This window comes from Xyrauchen texanus, chromosome 50, assembly GCF_025860055.1.
Source record: "Xyrauchen texanus isolate HMW12.3.18 chromosome 50, RBS_HiC_50CHRs, whole genome shotgun sequence".
Taxonomy (NCBI): Eukaryota; Metazoa; Chordata; class Actinopteri; order Cypriniformes; family Catostomidae; genus Xyrauchen; species Xyrauchen texanus.
The window spans coordinates 13,306,145-13,330,724 of record NC_068325.1 but is presented as its reverse complement, the minus strand read 5'-3'; the positions used below and the strand labels follow the sequence as shown (position 1 = coordinate 13,330,724).

Here is a 24,580-nt window from a genome sequence, read left to right as displayed (position 1 = left end):
AATGTAGTTATTTACCATGAATTCCACTATCAAACATGATTTTTAATCAATAAAGTTGATATAATGCAGACTGATGGCTTCAACTGAAGCATATACCATCAATTAACAACCTTGAAGCTCATGATAATTCTGTATTTAAAGGTTTATAAGTTATCCTTGGAAATCAATTCATCTATGAATTACATTTTTACTAATGGGACAAGACTGTTGTGCTCTATTTCTATAGGTACAAGCAGCATAAATGTACAACTCCTATCTATTTGAATGGTAAAAGACTGAAATCTCCAAAATGCTAAAACACAATTTTTCCCATGTTGACTGACAGGCGATGTCTGTCTGTAACTAAAGGATTTTTGGCTCTTTTACCTGTAAGGTGAGATTTTCTTTTCTATATTTGCCATTTGGTGTTCTCATTTCTCTCATTCATTTTACAATAATACAAGTGCTCCATCTTTGCAGTCAGAAAATGCTGCAATTTTATTGTTTTAATTAATTTAAAGAAATATTCCGGGTTCAATACAAGTTAAGCTCAATTGACAGCATTTGTGGCCTGTTAATTACTAAGAAAAAAATATTTGGACTAGTACCTCCTAGAGGTTACAGTGAGGTACTTAATATGGCCACATTCACTTCTATTGTAATTTCTTATTTTTTATTTTATTTTTTAATAAGAAAAGGAGGGGTGACTAATGTGTGTGTGTGTGTGTGTGTGTGTGTGTGTGTATGTATTTATCACTTTGTGGGTACCAAATGTCACAATAAGGATAGTAAAACCCGAAATGTTTGACCTTGTGGGGACATTTTTTCGGTCCCCATGAGGAAAACAGCTTATAAATCAAACTAAATTATGTTTTTGAAAATGTAAAAATGCAGAAAGTTTTCTGTAAGGGTTAGGTTTAGGGGATAGAATATAAAGTTTGTACAGTATAAAAACCATTATGTCTATGGGAAGTCCCCATAAACATGGAAACACAACATGTTTATGTGGTTTACGAGGACACATTTTTAGGTTACAAACTGGTCATTACAAGGGTATTATGCTATAAATGTGGTTTATGAGGACATTTCTAGTGTCCCCATAATTTAAATAGCTTAAAAAACATATTAAACAATGTTTTATTAAAATTGTAAAAATGCAGAACGTTTTATGTGAGGGTTAGGTTTAAGGGATATAATCTATAGTTTGTACAGTATAAAAATCATTATGTCTATGGAAAGTCCTCATAATGATAGGTAGACAATCACATCATTTGGACTGTGGCATGATTGTTGGTGCCAGATGGGCTGGTTTGAGTATTTCTGTAACTGCCGATCTCCTGGGATTCTAGAATTAAACTCTGAATGGTACCAAAAACAAAAACATCCAGTGAGCGGCAGTTCTGTGGATGGAAATACCTTGTTGATGAAAGGTCAACGGAGAATGGCCAGATTGAACTGACAAAGTCTACAGTAACTCGGATAACCACTCTGGACAATTTTGGTGAGATGAATGCTATTCTGTGATGCAGGTTGGTGCTGTTTTGGCTGCATGAGAGGTACTTACACAATATCAGGCAGGTGGTTTTAATGTTGTGGCTGATCGGTGTGTGTGTGTGTATATATATATATATGTATATATATATATATATATATATATATATATATATATATATATATATATATATATATATATATATACATACAAAATCATATATATATATGATTGTTACATTGATAAAAATACTAATATTAGTTAATTGGAAAGTGCATTTATCACTCCCAAGCTTTTGAACTGCAGCATGGCTCCGCCTCTGTCTGATTATTTCACCCATTTTCGACACACCTCAGAGTGATTCGGTTCTGCCGTGTTTTTTTTCTTCTTCTTCTTTTTTCTCTTTGTTTTCTTCTTCTTTGCTTACAAACGTAACTGACTTAGATTGATGTTCATATTTTCGTAATCTGCGCAGTCCACTTCCACATTCCAACAATGAAGTTTTATGCCAAGTTTTTTTTATTCTGCAGCATAAGCGTCGCTTTCGTTTCATTTCTATGGAGAGGTCCGTCTTTTAACGAGGGTGAGTGTTGTTGTCATTGCACAGTCGTTTAATAAAATGTATAATGTCCGCTGATTAAACTCATGTGTAAGATTAAATGGACAGTGCAATGCAGTTCAGTGCACAGTACAGTGTATTTACATGTATGTAATGTGTATATAATTATTTCAATTTGTTCTATTGATCGTATACTTTTTAGGTAGCATGAATATGAACTAAAAATTATATAGCCTATATATTTTTTCCTTTTTTTATTTTTTATAATTTGTTTTAGTGCTTGCTAATGTTCTATATTAGTATTAGAGCTGACACAGTTGCAAGCAAAATTATAATATCTAAAAATTCTGAACAGTAGTTTTTTTTCTTTCTTTAATTCAAATGGAAATTTTCCAAGTTTACAAAATGTTTTACAATAACACTGAAAAAAATAACAAAAATTATTAAGAGTGGAAAAATGAAGTGTCCCACTTTATAATATACCGTGCAAGTGTCCCACTTTACCAGACAGTAGGCCTATTGAGTGAAACAAATCTGAGAATTAGTCAAAAGAGGGTCTTCAAGGGTTTTCTTCCCACTCTGAAGGGTTTTGTATGAATTGTCATTTCTTTGACTCATTATATTATTTCATTCTTATTCTTCTATATACTTGATCTGAATAACGTAGTGACAGTGCTCTGCTGATGAGTTGTAACCTTTAGTCTATTAAGACGTCTATTGTAGGTTAGTCAGAGACAAAGACAAGACCAAGATTCATGAGGATTAGATTTATAGACATGCATGCAACATAGCCAGGTCTATGCAAAGACAAGTAGTGGATGCAGACACAAGATTTATAGCTAAACGACACCTGCAGAAAAGAAGCAAATCTAACGGGATTCACACGATGAAAACAGCTCACTCCAATGTGCAATGTTCAGATTACAATTTTCGATCATCCGAATCTGTCACACCATGGACACCTGGTCAGTATGATCCTTCAACATTCTCAATGATATTGGCCCATGACTGCGGAGAGGGTGGGTCGAAGATAAGAGCGTTGTCCAGCAAGTTAGGGAAACTGGGTTCGCTCATGGTGACAAGGGGGTTTGGTGCGGGTGGCGGGGAACTAGCCGTGGAATTGGGGGCTCGACAACCCAGCCTGGGGGTGATTTATTCGCCCTCCTCTGTGTACTGTACTTGGTTGTGGAGACCCTGGTTAGTCTTCTGTAGATCTATCGGACCGGCCTCTGTGCTAGACCTGTCTCTTCCTTCCTCCTGGCCTCCCCAGTAGTGTGAGCGGTGTTGAGGACCATCTCAACCGCTTGAAATAACTGACTTAGTTCTCCCTTTGACGAACTGTGAATCTGTGTGATATCTGGTCCGAGATCCATTGTCTCTGACCTCGTCCAGGGGTTTGGGGGTGTAGAACTTGGAGTTTTGTCCATAGGAAAACTATGTGCAGAGTCCACCTTCTTCAGCCTCATTGTCAATGAGGCCAGTAAAGACGGGTTGTTCCAGTCGCAAGAGTAGCTCGAGACAGGACCTTCGTCCTCACTGGACAATCCCAATGTTTCGGGATCAGTCCACCCATTCTTCGTGCGGAATGTCTGGGCCTCATCATTGGAGTTTGGGAATGCAGGACTTTTAGACATACTCAGTGTAATTGATGAACCTTAAGACTGCATCCTTCAAATTACCAATGGTAGCGTTTTATTGCCTATCAAGGCTTCCAGGGACCATATCTAGGTTGAGTCTGTCATGAGGATCAATGGCTGTTTGTACTATCCCACTTCTGACACCAGCTGTGGTAGGTTGAACTCATGAATACCATGATCTGTGTCTTTTTCAGAGTCCTTAAAGGGTGCCCGAGTGCTGGTGACTGGTGCTAGTACTGGTATTGGTGAGCAGTTGTCATACCACTATGCCCGTTTAGGAGCCCAACTAGTTATCACGGCAAGGAGAGCAAATGTCTTAGAACAGGTAAATGGGCTTTCCTTCTTTCATTATTCCTTATTCGTTGACATTTTCATCTTGACAGAGACTTAAAAATGGCTTTTGTTTCTTCAAAGACCCCATGAATAACTCGAATTGACGAATTTCCTATTAAATTAAAATAATAATAACAATAATTATATATACAATAGCCTTTTTTTCATGTCTACGCATTTAGTTTGTGTCATGTAGTATTAGGGAGAGGGACACTCTCATACTAAAGTGCATTTTATTGTACAAAATTTGAACATGCCCCTGAGTGCAAGGTGAGCCATCACACATTTTTTGTCTGTTTTCCTGTTAGAGAAAAAGTATAAAGCATACTACCATACTGTAGATGGCTGCAAAGCTAACAGACATTAAAGCCACAAACCTTAATCTACAATAATGCTTTTATAGGAATACACACAATTTCTCTGCAAAATCTTTGTGTTATATTCTTTTCATGACAAAATTCATGTTTCCATCATATGCAACAAATTTGATTTAAATCTGACTGCAGGTTGTGAACAAGTGCCTGGAACTTGGGGCACAAAAAGCCTTGTTCATCCCAGCAGACATGTCCAACCCCTCCGATGCTGAGATGGTGGTGCAGAATGCCATTGAAAAGCTTGGGGGACTGGATTTCCTGGTCCTGAACCATATTGGGCCCAGTCCATATAAAATGTGGGATGGAGACATAGAGCATATTAGATGGTTGCTACAGGTATAGAATCATACAGAAGATGCTCAAATGTTTTTAGATGATGATTCATTTCTTCTTCATTTACTCACCCTCATGTTGGTCAAAGCCAGTATTATTATTTTTTTTTTGGGTGGAACACAGAAGATATTTTGCATACTGTTCTGATTACTCTTTTATTCAAAATTATTATGAAAGTGAACAGGGATGGGGACTGTCAAAGTCAAGGTCTGTTACCCAAGCCAGGATAGGGTCAGTTTTTTTAGTATAACTTTGGGAAGGGACGAGTTTGTATTTGTAATTTATGAAAACAATGTGCTCGAACAGACCAGTATGATCACATGGGAAGTCGCCATGTTGTTTCCGAGAGTTCCAATACCCTAGAATCGGACACATTATATCAACTCACTGACAAGCGGCATCTCCCATCACACACTTTTGCATCGGTTCAAGCATGATTACCTTCCCTTGTTGTGCAACTGGAAGCTCGTATAATCAGTAATATAATCAGTAAACACTAACATTGCATTTTCACTCCACTGATGGTTAGGTTTAAGTTTGGGGTTTGGGAGTAAAATAAAATTCATAAAATATGTATTCCTCTTCACTGTATTATATATCCTGTAGAGCTGAAAGCAACTCAATTTACAACTCACTTTGAGTGCAATGTTAGTTGGAGCACCCCTCCATGGACATTAAACACGAAAAACGAAACACACATGTGCCATTACGCCCAACAACACTTGCCACTTTGGCCACTGGGGGGCATTGTTTTGAATTTCAAGAAGCACAGACCGATTTTAGCTAAAGAAAAATCAACCTACTATTTCCGATTTCACTGTGAGATCAGTCTAAACAGGCAAGCAAGAGGTTGTTTACATCGAACGTGTTTTTGTGTGCATCTGTGCTGTTTTTCAATCGTTTTTCTATGTAAACACGCGCTGGACAGATGTCTTTGACTGTTGTGTAACATCTCAAGCAGGACCACCTTTTTTCTACACAAGCTAAAATTAACTGAAACGATAAAAAAGAAACGCATCTCATAACACCTGCGTTCTAGTTCAGTCATGGCGCTAGCTTAAGTGTCACAAACATTGGATGTTCTGAAGACATTCAGGTTGCAAAGAGGACTTCATGTTAGTTTTAAGGCTGATACATTCTTTACGCAAGTATATGAACGCAGACACATCTTGAAATGCAAGCTCGATTTCAAGCAAGTGTTCTGAAATATGTCAGAGCGCAATTCATAACACAACGTAAGTACGCGTTGCATGCTTAACATTGCCAATAGAGGCGCAATAGCAGGATTAGTGTGAAAGTTTCGCTTCTACAGTGATTTTTCTCTTTCAAGTCAACTACTGTCATGGTGAAGCAGCAGTCTGAAAAGAATACTTGCTAAGTAAGTTAAAGTCAATATTTTTATAGTAACTTACCAGAATAATAACACTTAGTTTAATGGGACAGACATTAATTCACTACACTGAGTACTGAGGTTTGTTCCTGGTAATGCAAAATGCACGTTCAGCCGGACCATGCGTTGGCAATGTGGTGGCCAGTCGCCCGCATCTGCTTTCATTATGTTTCAGCCTTTATACAAGATTCCAGATTGTTTTACACTCAAAAATTTCAGGTCGGTCTGGACTTAAAATTTTAAAGTTGAAGTTTCCCTCAACTCAAATTTAATTCAATTTATGGAACATTTTGTGTGGACTATACCTTTATTGTTACTTTTGATCCCATATAAGAAAAATTTATTTATTGAGTATAACTGAAGTGTATGACCTGAATCCATGACATTTGTATTCATTCCTCCATTTTATACCTTCTTTTAGGTGAATTTTCTCAGTTACGCCCAGATGGCGAAGAAAGCTTTGCCAACACTTGAAAAGAGTAAAGGATCCATAGTCGTAGTTTCTTCCCTGTTAGGTGATTAAAATATAAACTTTTCCAACAATTGGATCTGATGCCACAATGAAACAGACAATTGAATAATTTCAAACTGTTTTCATCAGGAAAAATGTGCAACCCCTATGCTGTACCGTATGCTACAACTAAGTTTGCGCTGAATGGTTTCTTTGGAACTCTCCAGCATGAGCTAGCTATGCAGGGGAGCAATGTGTCTGTGACCATATGTATACTCGGCCTGATCGATACAGAGTCTGCCATGGAGAAAATCAAGTGAGTGCATATGTCAGAATTTCCAACAACGTTTTTTTTTAACGGTCAACGATTAAGTGCCAGTTTTTTAAAGATGAATTAACAATACATATGTCTGGGTTCTATATGTTAACAATCACTATGACTAAAACTGGGAGGTGTTGTAAGTTAACAATTGATAAACCTTTTAAACATGTATGTCAGTTTATATATGAGTAAATTTAGTGGGCCTCATTCATGAAACACAAGCAAAACTAGTAAAACCATTTTGACGAAATTGACCTTTTCACTTCGGTGCAAAAATGTATGTAAGAATGCATTTACAATCAACTGAAACTGAAATTTGTTCTACTTTGTTTTACTTCATGAATACGGCCTATGTGTCTAAACTGTTGCCTAGTTTAGAAGTTCCTGCAGGTTCACAAATCACAGTCATGCTGTGATTAGAAAGTGCAAAAGGTTGGACAAAGTCTGTCTCTGTCATAAATAGCAATTGTTCTCTCATTTACATATCTCACATGACCTGTTAATTACATATGGTTCTTCAAAACGAAGTATTTATGACACTTATAAAAGGCTAACATATCTCATATCTCTGATGTGTTTAATGCAGAGGTTATATCAATATGACCGCCTACCCTGCACACGATGCCGCCTGGCACATTATCGAAGCTGGAGCATTGCGGCAGTCGGAGTCCTTTTACCCCTTTTACACCTACTACGCCACTCTCTTCAGAGATTGGTTCCCCTACTACAGGGATCTGGCAATTCGAAATTCCTACACATATAATCCATAAATTGTGCAACCAGTTAAGCCTTGTGGGAATCCTTGTATGTGCAGCGACATCAACATGGAATAAGCCGCTGGAGCCACGGCCTAGCGGTTAGAAAATGTGCTCAGACACACTGAGCCATGGTGCTCATGCAGGTTTTATGGGTAGTTTGAGTCTTTTCCCAATCCCATCTCTCCCTCTTCTTCTTGTTGTTTCCTGTACTCTCTATAATATTAAAATGGCAAAAAGGCCAAAAATAAAACTTGATAAACATGGAGTATGTTGTAATTTTTTTTACATAAAAAATGTATTCAAGTAATTTTATAGTGCATTATCAAGAAGGTATTCCTGCTGTGAAGATGAAATGTTTTTAGTTGGGATGTCTCGATATCAATACTGACATCAGAATCGGATCCGATACTGTGCTTATGTACTTCTTCTACTCATGCTTGCAAAAATGTAACAATACCAAAAACCGATACCATCCAAGTAGGTATAGCTGCAGGCCAGAGATCTCCAAATGGGAGTGGTATCTCCAAAAGAGTGCGGAGTTACTCCAGAAGGGGACGGGTTTACTCCAAAAGGGGGTTGTCCGATCTCCAAAAGGTTGCGTCACTTTCACTCACAGTTAGGGTTAGGGAAAGAGTTAGGTTAGGTTAGGTTAAGGGCTGCATATATCTTTGTTGGTAGTTTGGACCTGCTGATATATAATTCTCATACCATCTAATGTACGAATGTCATTGCGTAAACATTAAGCGCACAAATTAAATTTACGTCCTAGTGTAGTTATTAAACCGCAAAGACTGTGATTTAATGAGATAAATATATAGTTTGCATGTGCTGTATGCTTCAGAGTAAATAGATCTTGTTTTAAGAATGTTTAAATGTAAATATGAAGTCGGCTGCTCATACCAAGGAGCTCTAAATCACCATCATGAGCATTATACGCTCTGTTTGTAGTAGATGACAGCGAGCAGAGTGCTAATTCAATATGTAGCGTGCAGCACATAATTTAACTAAATAGCAGCCTTTTGCGGTTTAATAATCACACTGGGACACGTAGCAAGCTGATTTTTCGGAGATGAGAAGCTACTGTCAAAAACACACAGAAGTGGAAAGGACCAAAATAAAAGCTTCCTCCAAAATAAAAGTTCCATTTGAATGGAAAAAAATTATGATAGAAATATATCACTACTGTATAGTTATGTAATATTCACTGTAATAATATTACTACAATAATAATAAATCAATCACCCTTGTCTTATATTTAAGCAATATCTCACATCTGTGATGCTCTGTTGTGCTGCACTTTATTTGACAAAAATAACTTCAGTTATGTGTTTTGAATTGTGCTGTGAAGTTACATAAAATATAAATGTACAAAATTAAATGTTCTATTTTGACTTGGTTATACTTTAATTAAATAAATGTATTTAGTTAGACCCCATTTTGATGATTAAATTGAAATAAACTGTTGAATATGAAATTCTGAAGAAAAAAAAGTAAAATAAATATATATATAAGCAGGTATCGGTATCGGTGAGTGCCGAAAAGCAAGTATCGGTACTCATACTCGTTCTCCAAAAAAAATGGTATCGGGATTGTCCTTTCTGCAAGCATGTAAACAACTACTCAAAAGTAAATTTAGTTTATGTTATTTTAAAAGTTTAAATGTCATAGCATGTTTTATTGATAGATATTCAGATATCTGATATGATATTACAGTTTTTTGGAAGCAGCTCAGGCTGAATGTTTGAAAAGTTTGCAAAACTCACTAAAATTATTGAAATTCTTCAGTTAGCCTGAAAAAGCTTTGAACTGAATTACTTTTCTCCTTCTAGCAGTGTGTACAGGACTCTGAACTTATATATATTTTTTTCTTATCAGTGACTTTTGACATACCAGCCTCATTCTTCGGACTATTTCGAAATAGTGTCGGGTAGATCAGATTAAAGGCTTTAATGTTTATTTTAAAGGATTTTTATTTTTAACCATCTGTACCATGCTGTCGATTGTCACTGACGATATTTAGATGCATCTTTATATGTAAATCATGTGTTTGCAATAAATATACACCTGTAATAGAATCAGAGAACTGCAAATAAATGTTTAAAGTCAACATATAATAAAATTGACCTATTAACTTTCTTAATATTTACTTAAGTGTCCTTCACACCGAACATTTTTTACCCTCAGGCCGCAAGGCTACTGTACTGCCTCAGTGAGACTCCCCTTCCTTTTACCTACCTGCAAACCAGTCAAACTGGATTCCTTGAGAAAGTCTCTTAAACATGTACTACATAAACTTAACAACATTCTCTCATATACACAAAACACACGGTTAACACTTAACCCTTAAAAGCATACTTCGGGTCTTTAGTGATCCGGGACCTCATTCCACCCCCTGTACCTCATCAATTTTATGAGAAATGCTCACACCTCATTAGTATTCCTCAACCTTTCTCTTCTGAATAGTGTAACAAATCAAAATGGCAAAATTGCTACAATTATTTTTAATTACCAAAAGTTTATAGGCTCATTAAACGTATATATTTTTGCACTTTGCACCTTGTATCTACAGTATTTTCAGTGACAATGGTGAATTATAAAGTTATCAGTTTGCATATGTGTACACATACATATTATACATGATATTTCTTATTCAGTGACGATGATGTGTCAGTGATTGACTGGATTTATAGTTGACATTGCGATTTGACAAAAAGCAATGTGGAAGTAAACTATAGCAAGTGTAACATATGAATAGTATATGACTATTATCAGTTGGGTTTACTACTGAAATTATGTGTGTTTGACTGCCAGTTGCATCTCATGGAATTTCAGTGTGGAAGTAATGAAACCTGTTCTACATTTGTTGCAACATCTCTATGATATATTAAAAATAAAAACATAAAAATATTTCAGAATATATTCTATTCTATTACATTCTAATTGTCCTGAAAATGTTTAGAAATGTTGCCACTACCTAGGCATTTTATAAATCCATTTGTGATAGATATACGTGCAGATCTCTAAAGACTTTGTCTTGGTTCCGGAAGTATTTTTCCCATTCATTAATATCCATAGGCTTTTCATAAAATCCTTGGCAAAGGAGTTGTAAGTCATGAACCAAACCAACCAGTTCCGAGATTAAACATAACATTACAAACATAACATTTAAACACACACACACACACACACACACACACACACACACACACACACACACACACACACAATCATGTTGTGTTTCCATGTTTTATGGGGACTTTCCATAGACATAATGGTTTTTATACTGTACAAACTTTATATTCTATCCCCTAAACCTAACCCTACCCCTAAACCTAACCCTCACAGAAAACTTTCTGCATTTTTACATTTTCAAAAAACATAATTTAGTATGATTTATAAGCTGTTTTCCTCATGGGGACCGACAAAATGTTCCCACAAGGTCAAAAATTTCGGGTTTTACTATCCTTATGGGGACATTTGTTCCCCACAAAGTGATAAATACACGCTCACACACACACACGCACACACACACACACACACACACACACACATGTTGTGTTTCCATGTTTTATGGGGACTTTCCATAGACATAATGGTTTTTATACTGTACAAACTATATATTCTATCCCATGACCCTAACCCTATCCCTAAACCTAACCATCACAGAAAACTTTCTGCATTTTTAGATTTTCAAAAAACATAATTTAGTATGATTTATAAGCTGTTTTCCTCATGGGGACTGACAAAATGTCCCCACAAGGTCAAAAATTTCGGGTTTTATTATCCTTATGGGGACATTTGGTCCCCACAAAGTGATAAATACACGCTCACACACACACACACACACACACACACACACACACACACACACACACACACAAATACAAATAATGTTTTTGAAAATCGTCCAAAAAGACAAAGGTACAGGTACAGAGGGTAAGGACTACAATCCCATGAAGCATTGGTCATGACTTGAAACACGATTTTTCAACAATGTTGAAATAACTCGAACTGTTCACGGAAGGTCTGTCATTAAAGGCTTATAAGTTATCTGTGATAATCAATTCGTCTATGAAAAAAATTATAATAATGGGATTTTTACTACTGACTCCCACGTTTTTCTAGGTGTTTGAACATCAACCAAACTCCCTTTCAAGGCAAGTCAGTTCACTCGGCGGCCATCTTGAGAACGCTCCCAGGCAGCTATTTTATGTAAACAAGAGGCATAATAGTACAGCTCCAGTCTACTTGATAAGGGAAATAGTGAAATCAGAATCAGCTTTATTGCCAAGTATGCTTGCACATACAAGGAATTTGTGTTAGTGACAGGAGCTTCCCAGTGCACAACAATAGGCCTACAAACAATACAAAAACAGCAGCAAGACATAGATAAAAAAAAAAAAAAAAAAAGAATGATACATATACGTACATACACTCAGACACACACCTACATACATACCCACATACACGTACACATAATGCAAACCTAATTAAAATCTGTTATATAAAGAACTAAATTACAGTAGGCTATATTATGTACAGTGCATTGTATGCAATGGAAGAAGTGGATATGTTAGATAATATAGACTTAAACTGTGTATTGCACATAATTATTGCTCAATGGGGCGGCTTTAACTGTTTATGAGATGGGTCGCATCTACTAAATGGTTGGCCAAGATTATGATCAAAGAACATATTTCAAATCAGCAATGAAATATAAAAACAATGGTATCATAAATTGTGCATTTTTATCCCAAATCACACAAACAAAAAGCTCTATTTCAAACCCGAATGTGCATTCTCTAGTTAACTGATAGGCGATGTCTGTATCTAAAAGATGATTGGCTCTTTTACCTGTAAGGCGGGATTTTAGTTCCTATATCCACCATATTGGGTTTTCTAATGTCTAATATTAATCTTATTAAATGCTCCGTCTCGGGCTAAAGCTGCGTCTAGATGTATTATTATAAGAATGTGTTTGGTGTGAACGGACTGAAACTACTTTCTTTTTCAGGTGACATCACCAGGCATATTTTTTCAAACAGTCCCCACCAACCAGAAGACTAAAGACCACTTTTCAATCTCTATGGATATAATCAACCCCTGCCTTTCTTTTTAACAATGAAACATCCGGTTTCACTCAGAAATATGTCAAAACGGATTGACATGCAATATTAAATTATCACAGTTTCAGAAGTATAACCCCAACATTAACTTTAACCCCTTTGGGAAATTCATATACTATTCTCTTTAGCCTATCCTTTGGATGTCGTAACCAAATATGTCCTCAAGAGTGCAGCAGTTCCTTGATGATAGGCTCAAAAACCCTTGAAAGTGCACATGTTCTCAAAAGTTTGACCAGTAGGTGGTTTGATTTTGTGCCCCCGAAATCAGTATTTTTTTTCTCTTCTGAGTATTACAAGTGACAGTCCTTCATTAGGGAAATGCTCCACATTAATTCACTATAATTACCAAGGATGGATCATCATATTCAGAGTTCATCACTGAAGAGCCAGATAAACTGAAATTATGCCAATCTGTTTCATGTATTTGACTGGGTTTATGAGGAGAAATCAAAGCCAGAACCTCTCCTGCTTTAAGCACACTCTTTTGCATTACGCATACACTCTCTGTCTCTTTTACTCACACTTTCCCCTTCTTTCTGAGACACACACACCCACACATGGACAAATACACACTCATGGTGGGGTTATGGGGCCTCCTGGGGGAAAGGAGCGGGCCTGGCTGCCTGGGACAGCAGCCAGTAACACCTGCAAAAGATTAGTGCTCCTAATGCTGAGCAATAAATCCCCCCACCCCTCTACCAGCATCACTATGAGCAGAGCACTGCAAACAAACTAACTAACTAACTAACTAACTAACTAACTAACTAACTAACTAACTAACTAACTAACTAACTAACTAACTAACTAACTAACTAACTAACTAACTAACTGTCTGTCTGTCTGTCTGTTGACTATCTATCTATCTATCTATCTATCTATCTATCTATCTATCTATCTATCTATCTATCTATCTATCTATCTATCTGTCTGTCTGTCTGTCTGTCTGTCTGTCTGTCTGTCTGTCTGTCGACTATCTATCTATCTATCTATCTGTCTGTCTGTCTGTCTGTCTGTCAACTATCTATCTATCTATCTATCTATCTATCTATCTATCTATCTATCTATCTATCTATCTATCTATCTATCTATCTATCTATCTATCTATCTGTCTGTCTGTTTGTCGACTATCTATCTATCTATCTATCTATCTATCTATCTATCTATCTATCTATCTATCTATCTGTTTGTCGACTATCTATCTATCTATCTATCTATCTATCTGTCTGTCTGTCTGTCAACTATCTATCTATCTATCTATCTATCTATCTATCTATCTATCTATCTATCTATCTATCTATCTATCTATCTATCTATCTATCTATCTATCTATCTGTCTGTCTGTCTGTCTGTCTGTCTGTTTGTCGACTATCTATCTATCTACCTATCTATCTATCTATCTATCTATCTATCTATCTATCTATCTATCTATCTATCTATCTATCTATCTATCTATCTATCTATCTATCTATCTATCAAGACTCCCTGTGTCAACTATTTCAAACAGCTTCCCACATGTGAATTTAAACTGGAAATGTGGGTCTGGAATAACAGCAGTACTGTTCACTGAGAGACAGTACTAGTAGGTGGGTGATAAGTTGGGGGTGGGGGCATTGTAGTTCGAGGGAAATGAAAAGGCTGTGTTAGCCCACCCTCTAGCCTCCCCCTCTCCATGCTTTTCAAAAAGCACACAATGGCTGACACCTGTGTCCTTTCAGAACAGCCACTGTTATTGTTTACACAGTCAGCAGAGGGGAGGAAGAGGCCACAAGAGCTGTCAAGCGGTCCAAAGCTGCAGCCATCTTCCATCTAATTAGGCCAGCTCACCAGGGCACAAACACACACTGAGTTAGTGTGTGAGTAATTGTGTATTTTCATTGTTACACCAGAAGAAATTCATGTTAAGTTGAGTTTATCCGCTACAACATATTTCTGGGCAAGTTTTTGGCCGTAATTGTTCTTCGGTGGATGTTGCAAACAAATGTTGTTTGGGTTTATTTGTTTACTTTTTTACAGCTTGTTGCATACTACAAAAAGAAATAAAGTCAGAATTCATTGCATAACTTTGATTACCAAAACAAATTATTTAGACTCATCCTTTGTTTATTAAAAAAAAAGAGAAAAAAGGCACAGTTAGACACTTACAGTGGAAGTGAATGGGGCCAGACGATAAACTTTAAAGGAATAGTTCATCCAAAAATGAATTATTTACTCACCCTCATGCCAACCCAGATTTGTATGAATTTTCTTCTGCTGAACACAAATGAAGATTTTTAGAAGAATATTTCAGCTCTGTAGGTCCATACAATGTATGTGAATGGTGACCAGACCTCCAATATCTCCAAAAAGGAGATAAAGGCAGCATAAATGTAATCCATATGACTCCAGGTGTTTAATCCATTTCTTCTGAAAAGATATGATTGGTTTTGGGTGAGAACAGACCAATAATAAATCATTTTTTACTGTACATCTTGTCATTGCTGTCTCTAAGCACGATCATGATTTCAAGCTCGATTACACTTCCTAGTGCTTGATGCATGCTGAGCGCTTGATGGCGCTAGGAAGTGTTATCAAGCTTCAAATTATGATTTTTACTGTACTGTTTTGAGCATCAATAAAATAAAAAAATGAAAAATCATGATCAACAAGGAGACTGCTATCAAAAGAAGATATATTTTTGTCTGTTCTCACCCAGAACCCTCTGGATCGCTTCAGAAGACATCGATTAAACCACTGGAGTTGTATGGATTACTTTTATGCTGCCTTTATACACTTCTGAAGCTTCAACGTTTTGGTCACCATTGACTTACATTGTATGGACCTACAGAGCTGAAATATTCTTCTAAAAATCTTTGTTTGTGTTCTGCTGAAGTTCATAAACATCTGGTATGGCATGAAAGTGAGTAAATTATGAGAGATTTTTAATTTTGGGGTGAACTATTCCTTTAAGTTAATGGCCAGTCCATACACATTAAATTACATACTACTTCAAAAGTATTGTCACAAGAATTTATATTTTAAATTATGTGTGTTTCAGTTTTTCTCAATTGCTTTGGCTCAATTCTCGAATGAGAATTATTTTTTTTCAAAACATTAAATTCAATTCTCTGAACAGTTAGTTTCTTGTTCACACCAGATTTGAATTTCTTTTTAATTTAAGCAAATTGTGCGTGTTTTGGCACATGTGTGCACAATAACTAAATGCACATGGCTTGAAGATCAAAACTGATGTGTGGATTCTCAGAGAAACTGTCATACTCTTCACAACTTCTAAACATTCTTTCATCATGTGAGCCATCACATGCAAAATTATCCATTAAATGATCAAAATCTCTGATATTACATACATTTCTATAACATGGAAAGTGTTTTTTTTTTTGCTTTTGTTTTGTTTTTGCATAGATGTCATTTTGTGGCAATTTTCTGTTCACCCTATATGACTTAACATGCAAATGTGAATCTTCTGTTTACATGAATCACATTTTTAAATAAAAAAAAATTACTGTATACATACAAATGTGTACATCCTTTTTCTGTGTACTACAGTATTGTACAGTATTGACTTTTCCCATTAAACGTTTACCTGCAGTAATCAGTATCTAAAAAGCTCAGTGTGATACACAATAGCATTCAGCTAGACAAAACTGTATATTCTTGTATAGTACAGTAAGCAGTCAGTGTCAACAAAAAACTTTGTATATACATTTCCAAGGTTGACTACATGGTGAAAAAACATCTAAACATTTTGACCGGTACGGCTCACATGATGACGACAAAAATAAATAAAAAATAAAAAAATCATTTTGGTGGCATTGGCCTGATACTGATGCAATGACAAGGTTTTGAAGCATGAATTAAATGTTTTGGGTAAGTTACTACATTTTACAGACATGCAATAGAGTTGTGATGTCTCATAAAACAGCTGTGACAAAAGACTTTTTCAAAAGATTAGCCAAAGCGATGGAGAAAAACTGTAAATATGATTTTAGCATGATAAAATTAGGGATTTATCATCATTACTGCATTAACCAGATTACAGGTTTTATTGTTGTTTTTTGTCATGACAGAAAAGTTTAGTAAGCAATTTAATAACATTAAAATCATGTTTAGATGCTTAATGTTTATATCTTGTGACTATATTTTTGAAACAGTGTGCATTTTAATGTTTATGAACTGGACCCATTCACTTCCATTGTAAGAGCCTTACTATAAATGTGTTTTTTTTTTCTATAATAAATGAGGGATGAATCGAAATAATTATATATATTTTTTATATCAGCATGATGCCACAAATGCTGTCGATTAGGCTTAAATTGTATAGAAACCGGAACATTCATACAAAGTTAAAATTTCACTAAATCAACCTGAATACGTTAGGTTACAGCAACAAAAAGTCATTTTTAAGAGTTCAGTCAAGTGGAAATAGATTTGAAGGTAACTTGATTTATAAGGTAACTAATTGCTTGTTACCCCTTTTTGGAGTTCAATCATTTGTGTGGTTTTCCATTGCAGTGATATATTGATGAAATAATTAGGGGTCATCTGAATGTGTTTGCTGGCATTATTTCGACATGACCTGTTTTTGCCCTGTATCTGAGCTTGATGCTGTGCTTCTTTTTGTGCTTTAGCTCTCTTCTTCGCCTCTCCTGTTTGGAGGGCTCACGGGTGGCAGGGTGGGGGTTAGATGAATTCTTCTTTCTCTCTCTCTCTCTTCCATAAAGGAGAGAATGACCAATTAACAAAGGATAAGAAGTGAACCGTAAATACCATCAACAAGGCACAGCCAGAACAAGAACTGGCTTTTTCTCTCTCTCCAACTCTTTCTCTCTCTCTCTCTCTCTCTCTCTCTCTCTCTCTCTCTCTCTCTCTCTCTCTTCCCCATCTTCTATCCCCTTCACCTTTCACAAAAGGAAGGCTCAGAGCTTACAAAGTGGCAATTAACACTCAATGTTTGGCCCTTATGCTTCTCTCCCCAAGCCACTGACAGCGATGGTGTTTGGGTTAATACCAAAGGCCTGCAAAGAATTATAATTCTCCTGCTTCCTCCTCCCTCCCCCATCCATCCTTCCCTCCCTTTTTCTCTTCTCCCATCCCCAATCCCTTTATTTTGTTTCCAATGGGGTGGTTTTACAGTTCAATGCACATTCAAAGGGTGATATAAGATGACTTTCCAAAGAATTTCATTTGGAGGGGAAGATCTGTATGGGGGTTGAGGTTGCCATTGCAGTGGGGAGATCAGTTAAAAGACAGTAAATAATAAAAAAAGGGCAGACAGGTGTTTGCTAAGGCACTATTATTATTGTTTATTTTTAGAATTAGTATTAAATATCTGTTCTAAATGTGACCTGCACTGTTTGTGCTACCGACATGAATGATACCTCAAATTGTGCGGCTAATAGCATAGAGACTTAAGGGTGGGCTCTTTCACTTTGGCCAGTAAGCAACCTACCAGAACCACTCAGAAACATGCTAAAAAAACTTTTAGAATGCCTTAGCAATCATACACTGATGAGCCAAAACATTATGACCACTCACACATGAAGGGAATAATGTTGATCATCTCCTAGCAAGGCCACATGTCAAGGTCTGGGTAGATTTGATGGTAAGTGAACAATCAGTTCTACTTTGTTGGATACAGGAAAAATGAGCAGAAGTAAAGACCCGAGCGACTTTGACAAGGGCCAAATTGTTATGGCCAGACGACTGTGTCAGAGACACAACGGCAAGGCTTGTGGGGTGCTCTCAGACAGCAGTGGTGAGTACCTACGACAGTGGTCTGAGGAGCCACAAACCGGCGACAGGGTGTTGGGTGCCCAAGGCTCATCGATGAATGAGAGCAACGAAGGCTGTCCCATCTGGTCCAAACTGACAGAAGGTCACAGAAAATTGTAATGATTGTTACAGGAGGAATGTGTCACACAGTGCATCACACCCTACTGCGTATGGGGCTGCGTAGTTACAGAACGGTCAGAGTACCCATCCACCAAATGAGCATCTGTGGGATGTGCTGAACCAACAAGTCTGATCCACGGTGGCTCCACCTTGCAACTTACAGGACTTGAAGCATCTGCAGCTAATGTCTTGGTGCCCGATACCACAGGACACCTTCAGGGGTCAGCACAGTTTTGGCAGCACGTGAACGACCAAAAGCATATTAGGTCATAATGTTTTGGCTCATCAGTGTATATCTGCAGTCTATCAATCATCTAGAAGAAGAACACCCTAGAAACAGCATTGCAACGAACTAAAAACCACTCTAAACACCTTAGCAACCACCCAGAACTGCACAGCAACATGATAAAAATCCTTTTAGAACACTTTAGCAAACATTTATCAGCAGCCTATCAACCAACCAGAAGAAGAGCACCCTAGAAACCACCAAGAATGGGCTAAAAACCTCTAAGAACACCTTAGCAACAACACATCAACAGCCTAGCAACCATCCAATAGAACAACAACAATAGCAACCACATAGCAACGTCCTTGCAACTGCATAGCAATGCCCTGGCAATCCCTCACAATACCCTAGGAACTAACTTATTCCTGAGCAACCACCCAAAACAGCCTAGCAACAAGCTAAAGACCACTTAAAACACCTTAGCAACAGCATATAAACCATCCAGAAGCAGTACACCCTAGCAACCGCACAGAAAAATGCTAAAACCACCCAGAACACCCTAGCAACTCCATAGCAATGCCTTGGCAATCAATCACAACACACCACAACCACCTGTCCTGGAGCCACATAATAACATGCTAAAAACACTTAAAACATGTTATCAACCACATTTCAACACTCTAGCAACCATCTAGGAAAAAAACACCCTAGCAACTGCATAGCAACCTAAAACCAATCTGAACACCATAGGAACTGCACAGCAACACCTTAGTAACCACCCAGAACATTCTAGCAACTGCATAGCAACGCCCTGGCAATAACCCACAACATCCTAGGAACTACCTAACAATGCCCTAGCAACTTCAGAGAATCACAGTGGAATCACAATGGAATCACAATTTAAAAACCATTAAAAACCTTAACAACCACATATCAACACCCTAGCAACTACCTATCATGGAGGCAAGTTTTGCAAACATTTGACAAATGTAAAAAAACTAGTTGAGATTTGTAATTTTGATTATGTCAAATGGTCCAGCGAATTTATAAACAAAAGTGAAGCGAAATTGTGTGTCACCATAAGTTGACATGGATTACTATTCAGTTATCAGCGTTATGCCACCAATAACAGCATACAATAACAACAAACAAACAAACTGTACTTTCAGCACACTTTAAATGTTTTTTTTTTTTGTGTATTTCAAATGAAAATATGCAAAAGTGCACAGACTCACTCCCACCGGAGGGTCATCATGCTGGTTTTGGCCATTTCGTAATTGTATAGTGGTTACACAGTTGTTTCTCCTCTTTGCCTGGAATCATAAATCAGACAGTTAAATAAAAGAGAGGGCAAATGGGGTTAAACCCTTAAACATGCCCATGTATCCAGCCTAGAAATCCTTCACAACCAACGTGGGATCAGTTGATCATGAGTGAATATCATAGAATAAAAGGAACTTCTGACCTCCAATTAACCTTGTCTAGTCCGTGACTAATAGCATCTTTGCTGATGACAGTGAACTCTTAAAGAGCTTTACAGATGAATTGGTTATTGTGATGGCCATGACTAAAAATGAAGGCTTTTTCCAAGCCTGGAAAATTCATGGAAATGACTTTATAAGGTATTTTTCTAGTTTGGCTGCTCTAAAATATTTAATTTGGTGGATATTGCTTTTGTGTTGAGTAAAACCTGCTTGCAAGTCATAGTGATTTCTGATTTGTTGTGGTTCACAAATTGGACTTAAGAATTTTTTTTATATAGTGATAGAAACAACTATGACTATGAACTGGCACACATGCTGCATAAAGTGCTCTAAATACACTTTAAGTTGTATAAAAAATATATGCCAAATTAATAAATGTAAACAAGTGCAATATATTATTAAACTGGCAGTTTACTGAAATTTGATCGATTTTTTCTTTGTGAAAACCCCCCAATTCTCATGACTTTAATGCAAAAAAATCTAATTCTCATAAGCTATTGTAATGTAACAATTAAAATGATCATTACCATAAGTATAAGTATTTATATATCATGGAAGCATTTGTTGTCTGAATATAAACCGGCGGCCAAAAGTTTGGAATAATGTGCAGATTTTGCTGTTTTGGAAGGAAATTGATATTTTAATTCACCAAAGTGGAATTCAACTGATCACAAATTATAGTCAGGACATTACTGATGTAAAAAACAGCACCATCACTATTTGAAAAATGTAATATTTGATTAAATCTAGACGGCCCCATTTCAGCAGCCATCACTCCAACACCTTATCCTTGAGTAATCATGAGAAAATCACTTGCCATTATATCAAACACAGTTGAAAGCTATTTGATTTGTTAAATGAAGCTTAACATTGTCTTTGTCTTTGTGTTTGATTTGCCACAGTATGCAATAGACTGGCATGTTTTAAGGTCAATATTAGGTCAAAAATGTCAAACATGTCAAAAAAGAAACAGTTTTCTCTAGAAACTCATCAGTCAATCATTGTTTTGAGGAATGAAGGTTATACAATACTCAAAATTGCCAAAAACTTAAATAAAATTTCATAAAAAGCTGTACACTACAGTCTTGAAAGACAAAGGACAACTGGCTCTAACAAGGACAGAAAGAGATGTGGAAGGCCAGATGTACAACTAAACAAGGAGGAATAGATGCCTCACATGTCCTCAGCTGACAGCTTCATTGAATTCTACACGCTCAACACCAGTTTCATGTACAACAGTAAAGAAGACTCAGGGGTGCAGGCCTTATGGGAAGAATAGCAAAGAAAAAAACACTTTTGAAACAGAAAACAAAAAGAAAAGGTTCGAGTGAGCAAAGAAACACAGACATTGGACAACAGATAATTGGAAAAAAGTGGTATGGATCTAAACCCATTGAGCTTTCGTGGGATCAGCTAGACTGTAAGGTGCGTGAGAAGTGCCCGACAAGAGTGCTACAGGAAGTGTGGTGTGAAATGTCACCTGAGTATCTGGATAAACTGACAGCTAGAATGCCAAGGATCTGCAAAGCTGTCATTGCTGCACGTGGAGGATTTTTTTGATGAGAACTCTTTGAAGTAGTTTAAGAATTTCTAAAAACAAAAATCTAATTGTAATAGTAATTTTTCAAGTTATTAATGTCCTGACTATACATTGTGAACAGTTGAAAGCCACTTTGGTGAATAAAAGTACCAATTATTTTCCATAAGAGCAAAATCTGTATATAATTCCAACCCTATTATTACCCTATTAATATTATTCTGCCAGTGTAATTTATGCCGATTTTAATAAAAACAATTTACAAGAGGAGGATTCAGTGGGTAGCGTAGCTAGAGTATGTAAATGTAGACAGTAAATGTATTTCCTTTTACCTATCGTTAACAATGCATAATTTTCATGCATCACTTACAAATCCTAAAACACATATGAATATTTTCTGGATGATGCATATGATTTATGCTGTCATGTAGTCATTTACATGTTGCCATACAGCTTATTTAGTATGTGATATCCAGACAAAACCATATCAAAAGGGCCAATTAAAGCAATAAATCACGAGAGGCTGTGCATAACGGTGATTTTATCCTGATGCCAATTGCAAAACCAACTGCTTCAAATGTGACTCATTCAATCAGATTTCAGAGCAGAAACTATATACAGTGTATATATATAGTTAAAATTCTAAATTCTTAGGCACATTAGATGCTTCACAAAAACATTTGTCTTAAGATGGTTTTTAATATTTTCAGTTGTAGTGTGTCAACAGAAAATATACATTTTAGACTCCCAAATATTTATTTTGCAAACAGAATAGAATAGAACATGGAGCCCTGCAACAGATGGCATGGTCCCCACAGAGCCCTCCACTGAATACTGAGTCAGTCTGGGATTACAAGAAGAGACAGAAGGAATTGAGACAGCCGAAATAGATAGAAGAACTGTTGCAAATTCTCCAAGAAGCTTGGAACATCCTATCTGCCTACAACCAAGAAAAACTGTTTCCAAGTGTACCTAGGAGAATGGGTGCTGTTTTGAAGGCAAATGTGATATAATATTGATGAAATATTGATTTAGCTTTCTTCATGTTAATTGATAAATGAAAACTATTTATGGCATTATTTTTAAAGACATCCTCACTATGCAACATTTTTCACAAGTGCCTAAAACATATATATATATATATATATATATATATATATATATATATATATATATATATATATATATATATATATATATATATATATATATATATATATATATATATACAGTATATACAACATTATCTAATTATGCTATACTATACAATATATAATTTATTTAATTACTGAAATAATTATCCATAGTTTAATCTTCACCTATAACTTGGATAGAGGCAATCATAGAGACAGTCGGTTGAAGAAGACAGCATGTCATCTAACTCCGAGTGAGTGAATGGACCAATAGAAAGTATTAGAGGAAATTTTTCACATCTGGAAGATATTGCCCCAGAAGTTGAGATTCAAAGTCTATGCAAACAACAGCATAAAAAAGCAATTGCACAGGATCTACCAATTTGGTATCTGAATCTTGTTCAGTTACTTCTGACCTCCTGTTTTAATACATTTATGCATGAAGGCACAATGTTTTGTTAATGATGACCCTTGAATTGTTTAGACAACTCTGCATCCACTGCCATTGCTTTTGGACTTCCACAATGACCAGCTGTGAACTGATTCATGATTAATTATGTATCAGATATGATTAGTATTTCTCTGATCTTTGTGGAAGTCTAAATAAATAGTGGAAGAGGTCATCTACAATTTATATTAAAGGACGGTTCCAGGATTAATACAAGTTACAGTGTGACATGCTGTTGAATATGATTTCAACATGAATTTCAAGCAAAAATTGTACGTACAATGCTTCACTTGCAATGGAAGTATACGAAGCAAGGCATTGCACTGGGATAAACAATCAAATACACCCTGTTTCGAAAACGCTTATTAATCTTACTTAGTTATGTCCAATCTTTCAACTCATGTCATGACCATGTAAAGGTGATTAGGCCAATAAATAAGAAATATTCCATTCCAATATTCCACCTAAAAGTGATTGTTGGCATCCACAGGAAATGAATTATCCCTTCAAGGACCATTGAAACCAATATGCCCCCCTGAAGAATCTAGATATAACTTCAAGAACTTCTATAATCTGCAAAAAACATATAGCCAAATCAAGAACCCTATATAGTGAAGAAAAGGGTTATTAGGTTCTTAATAATGGTGCATAGCCCCACAGAAGAACCATTATTTTTAAAAGTACAAACTATCAGGAAATGATAACATCCCTCCTGAAAAGACCAGCTTAATCATCATGCAATTTCCATGCGGGTCTAGGCTGGATAGTGCTGGTTTGGTGCTGTTCTAGCTGGACAACCAACATAGCCATGCTTTTTTAACAGCAAAACATACTGTAGCTAAGGAAGCTAGCTGACCGGCATGGTCTTTCTGCTGAAGCTGTTTAATCTAGTTTAAAAGGTTGGTGGGGACACTTGCAAACCAGCATTCCATACTGAGGTACCAGCACCCTCAACATAAGTTGGTGACCAGCAATGCTGGTCTTTTCAGCAGGGATTGCAACTTATTTGGTTATGACATGACAAATAATGAAATTTGGGTCCTCCATCAGGCTGTGCTTTTCATGGTGGCACTGTAGCACTGTAGTCTCTCTACACAGTAGCCACTGTT

The 24,580-nt window shown here is 36.5% G+C and overlaps 1 protein-coding gene across 1 annotated transcript; it reads left to right on the top strand.

Annotated features, from left to right (window-relative positions):
- Window positions 1-1,815: 1,815 nt before the first annotated feature.
- On the top strand, window positions 1,816-10,361 carry hsd11b1la (hydroxysteroid (11-beta) dehydrogenase 1-like a). The gene is made up of 6 exons (XM_052124001.1): window positions 1,816-2,054; window positions 3,862-3,992; window positions 4,507-4,710; window positions 6,519-6,612; window positions 6,699-6,864; window positions 7,457-10,361. The coding sequence occupies exons 1-6, from the start codon at window positions 1,967-1,969 to the stop codon at window positions 7,638-7,640; spliced, it is 867 nt and encodes a 288-aa protein (XP_051979961.1). The 5' UTR covers window positions 1,816-1,966; the 3' UTR covers window positions 7,641-10,361.
- The last annotated feature ends 14,219 nt before the right edge of the window (window positions 10,362-24,580 follow it).

What these genes read in the sequence shown, in the direction of transcription:
- hsd11b1la (XM_052124001.1), top strand. Translation starts at nt 1,967, where the DNA reads ATGAAGTTTTATGCCAAGTTTTTTTTATTCTGCAGCATAAGCGTCGCT. An exon ending in AGGTCCGTCTTTTAACGAGG is followed by an intron (nt 2,055 to 3,861) that starts GTGAGTGTTGTT and finishes TGTCTTTTTCAG; the next exon opens with AGTCCTTAAAGGGTGCCCGA. An exon ending in ATATTAGATGGTTGCTACAG is followed by an intron (nt 4,711 to 6,518) that starts GTATAGAATCAT and finishes ACCTTCTTTTAG; the next exon opens with GTGAATTTTCTCAGTTACGC.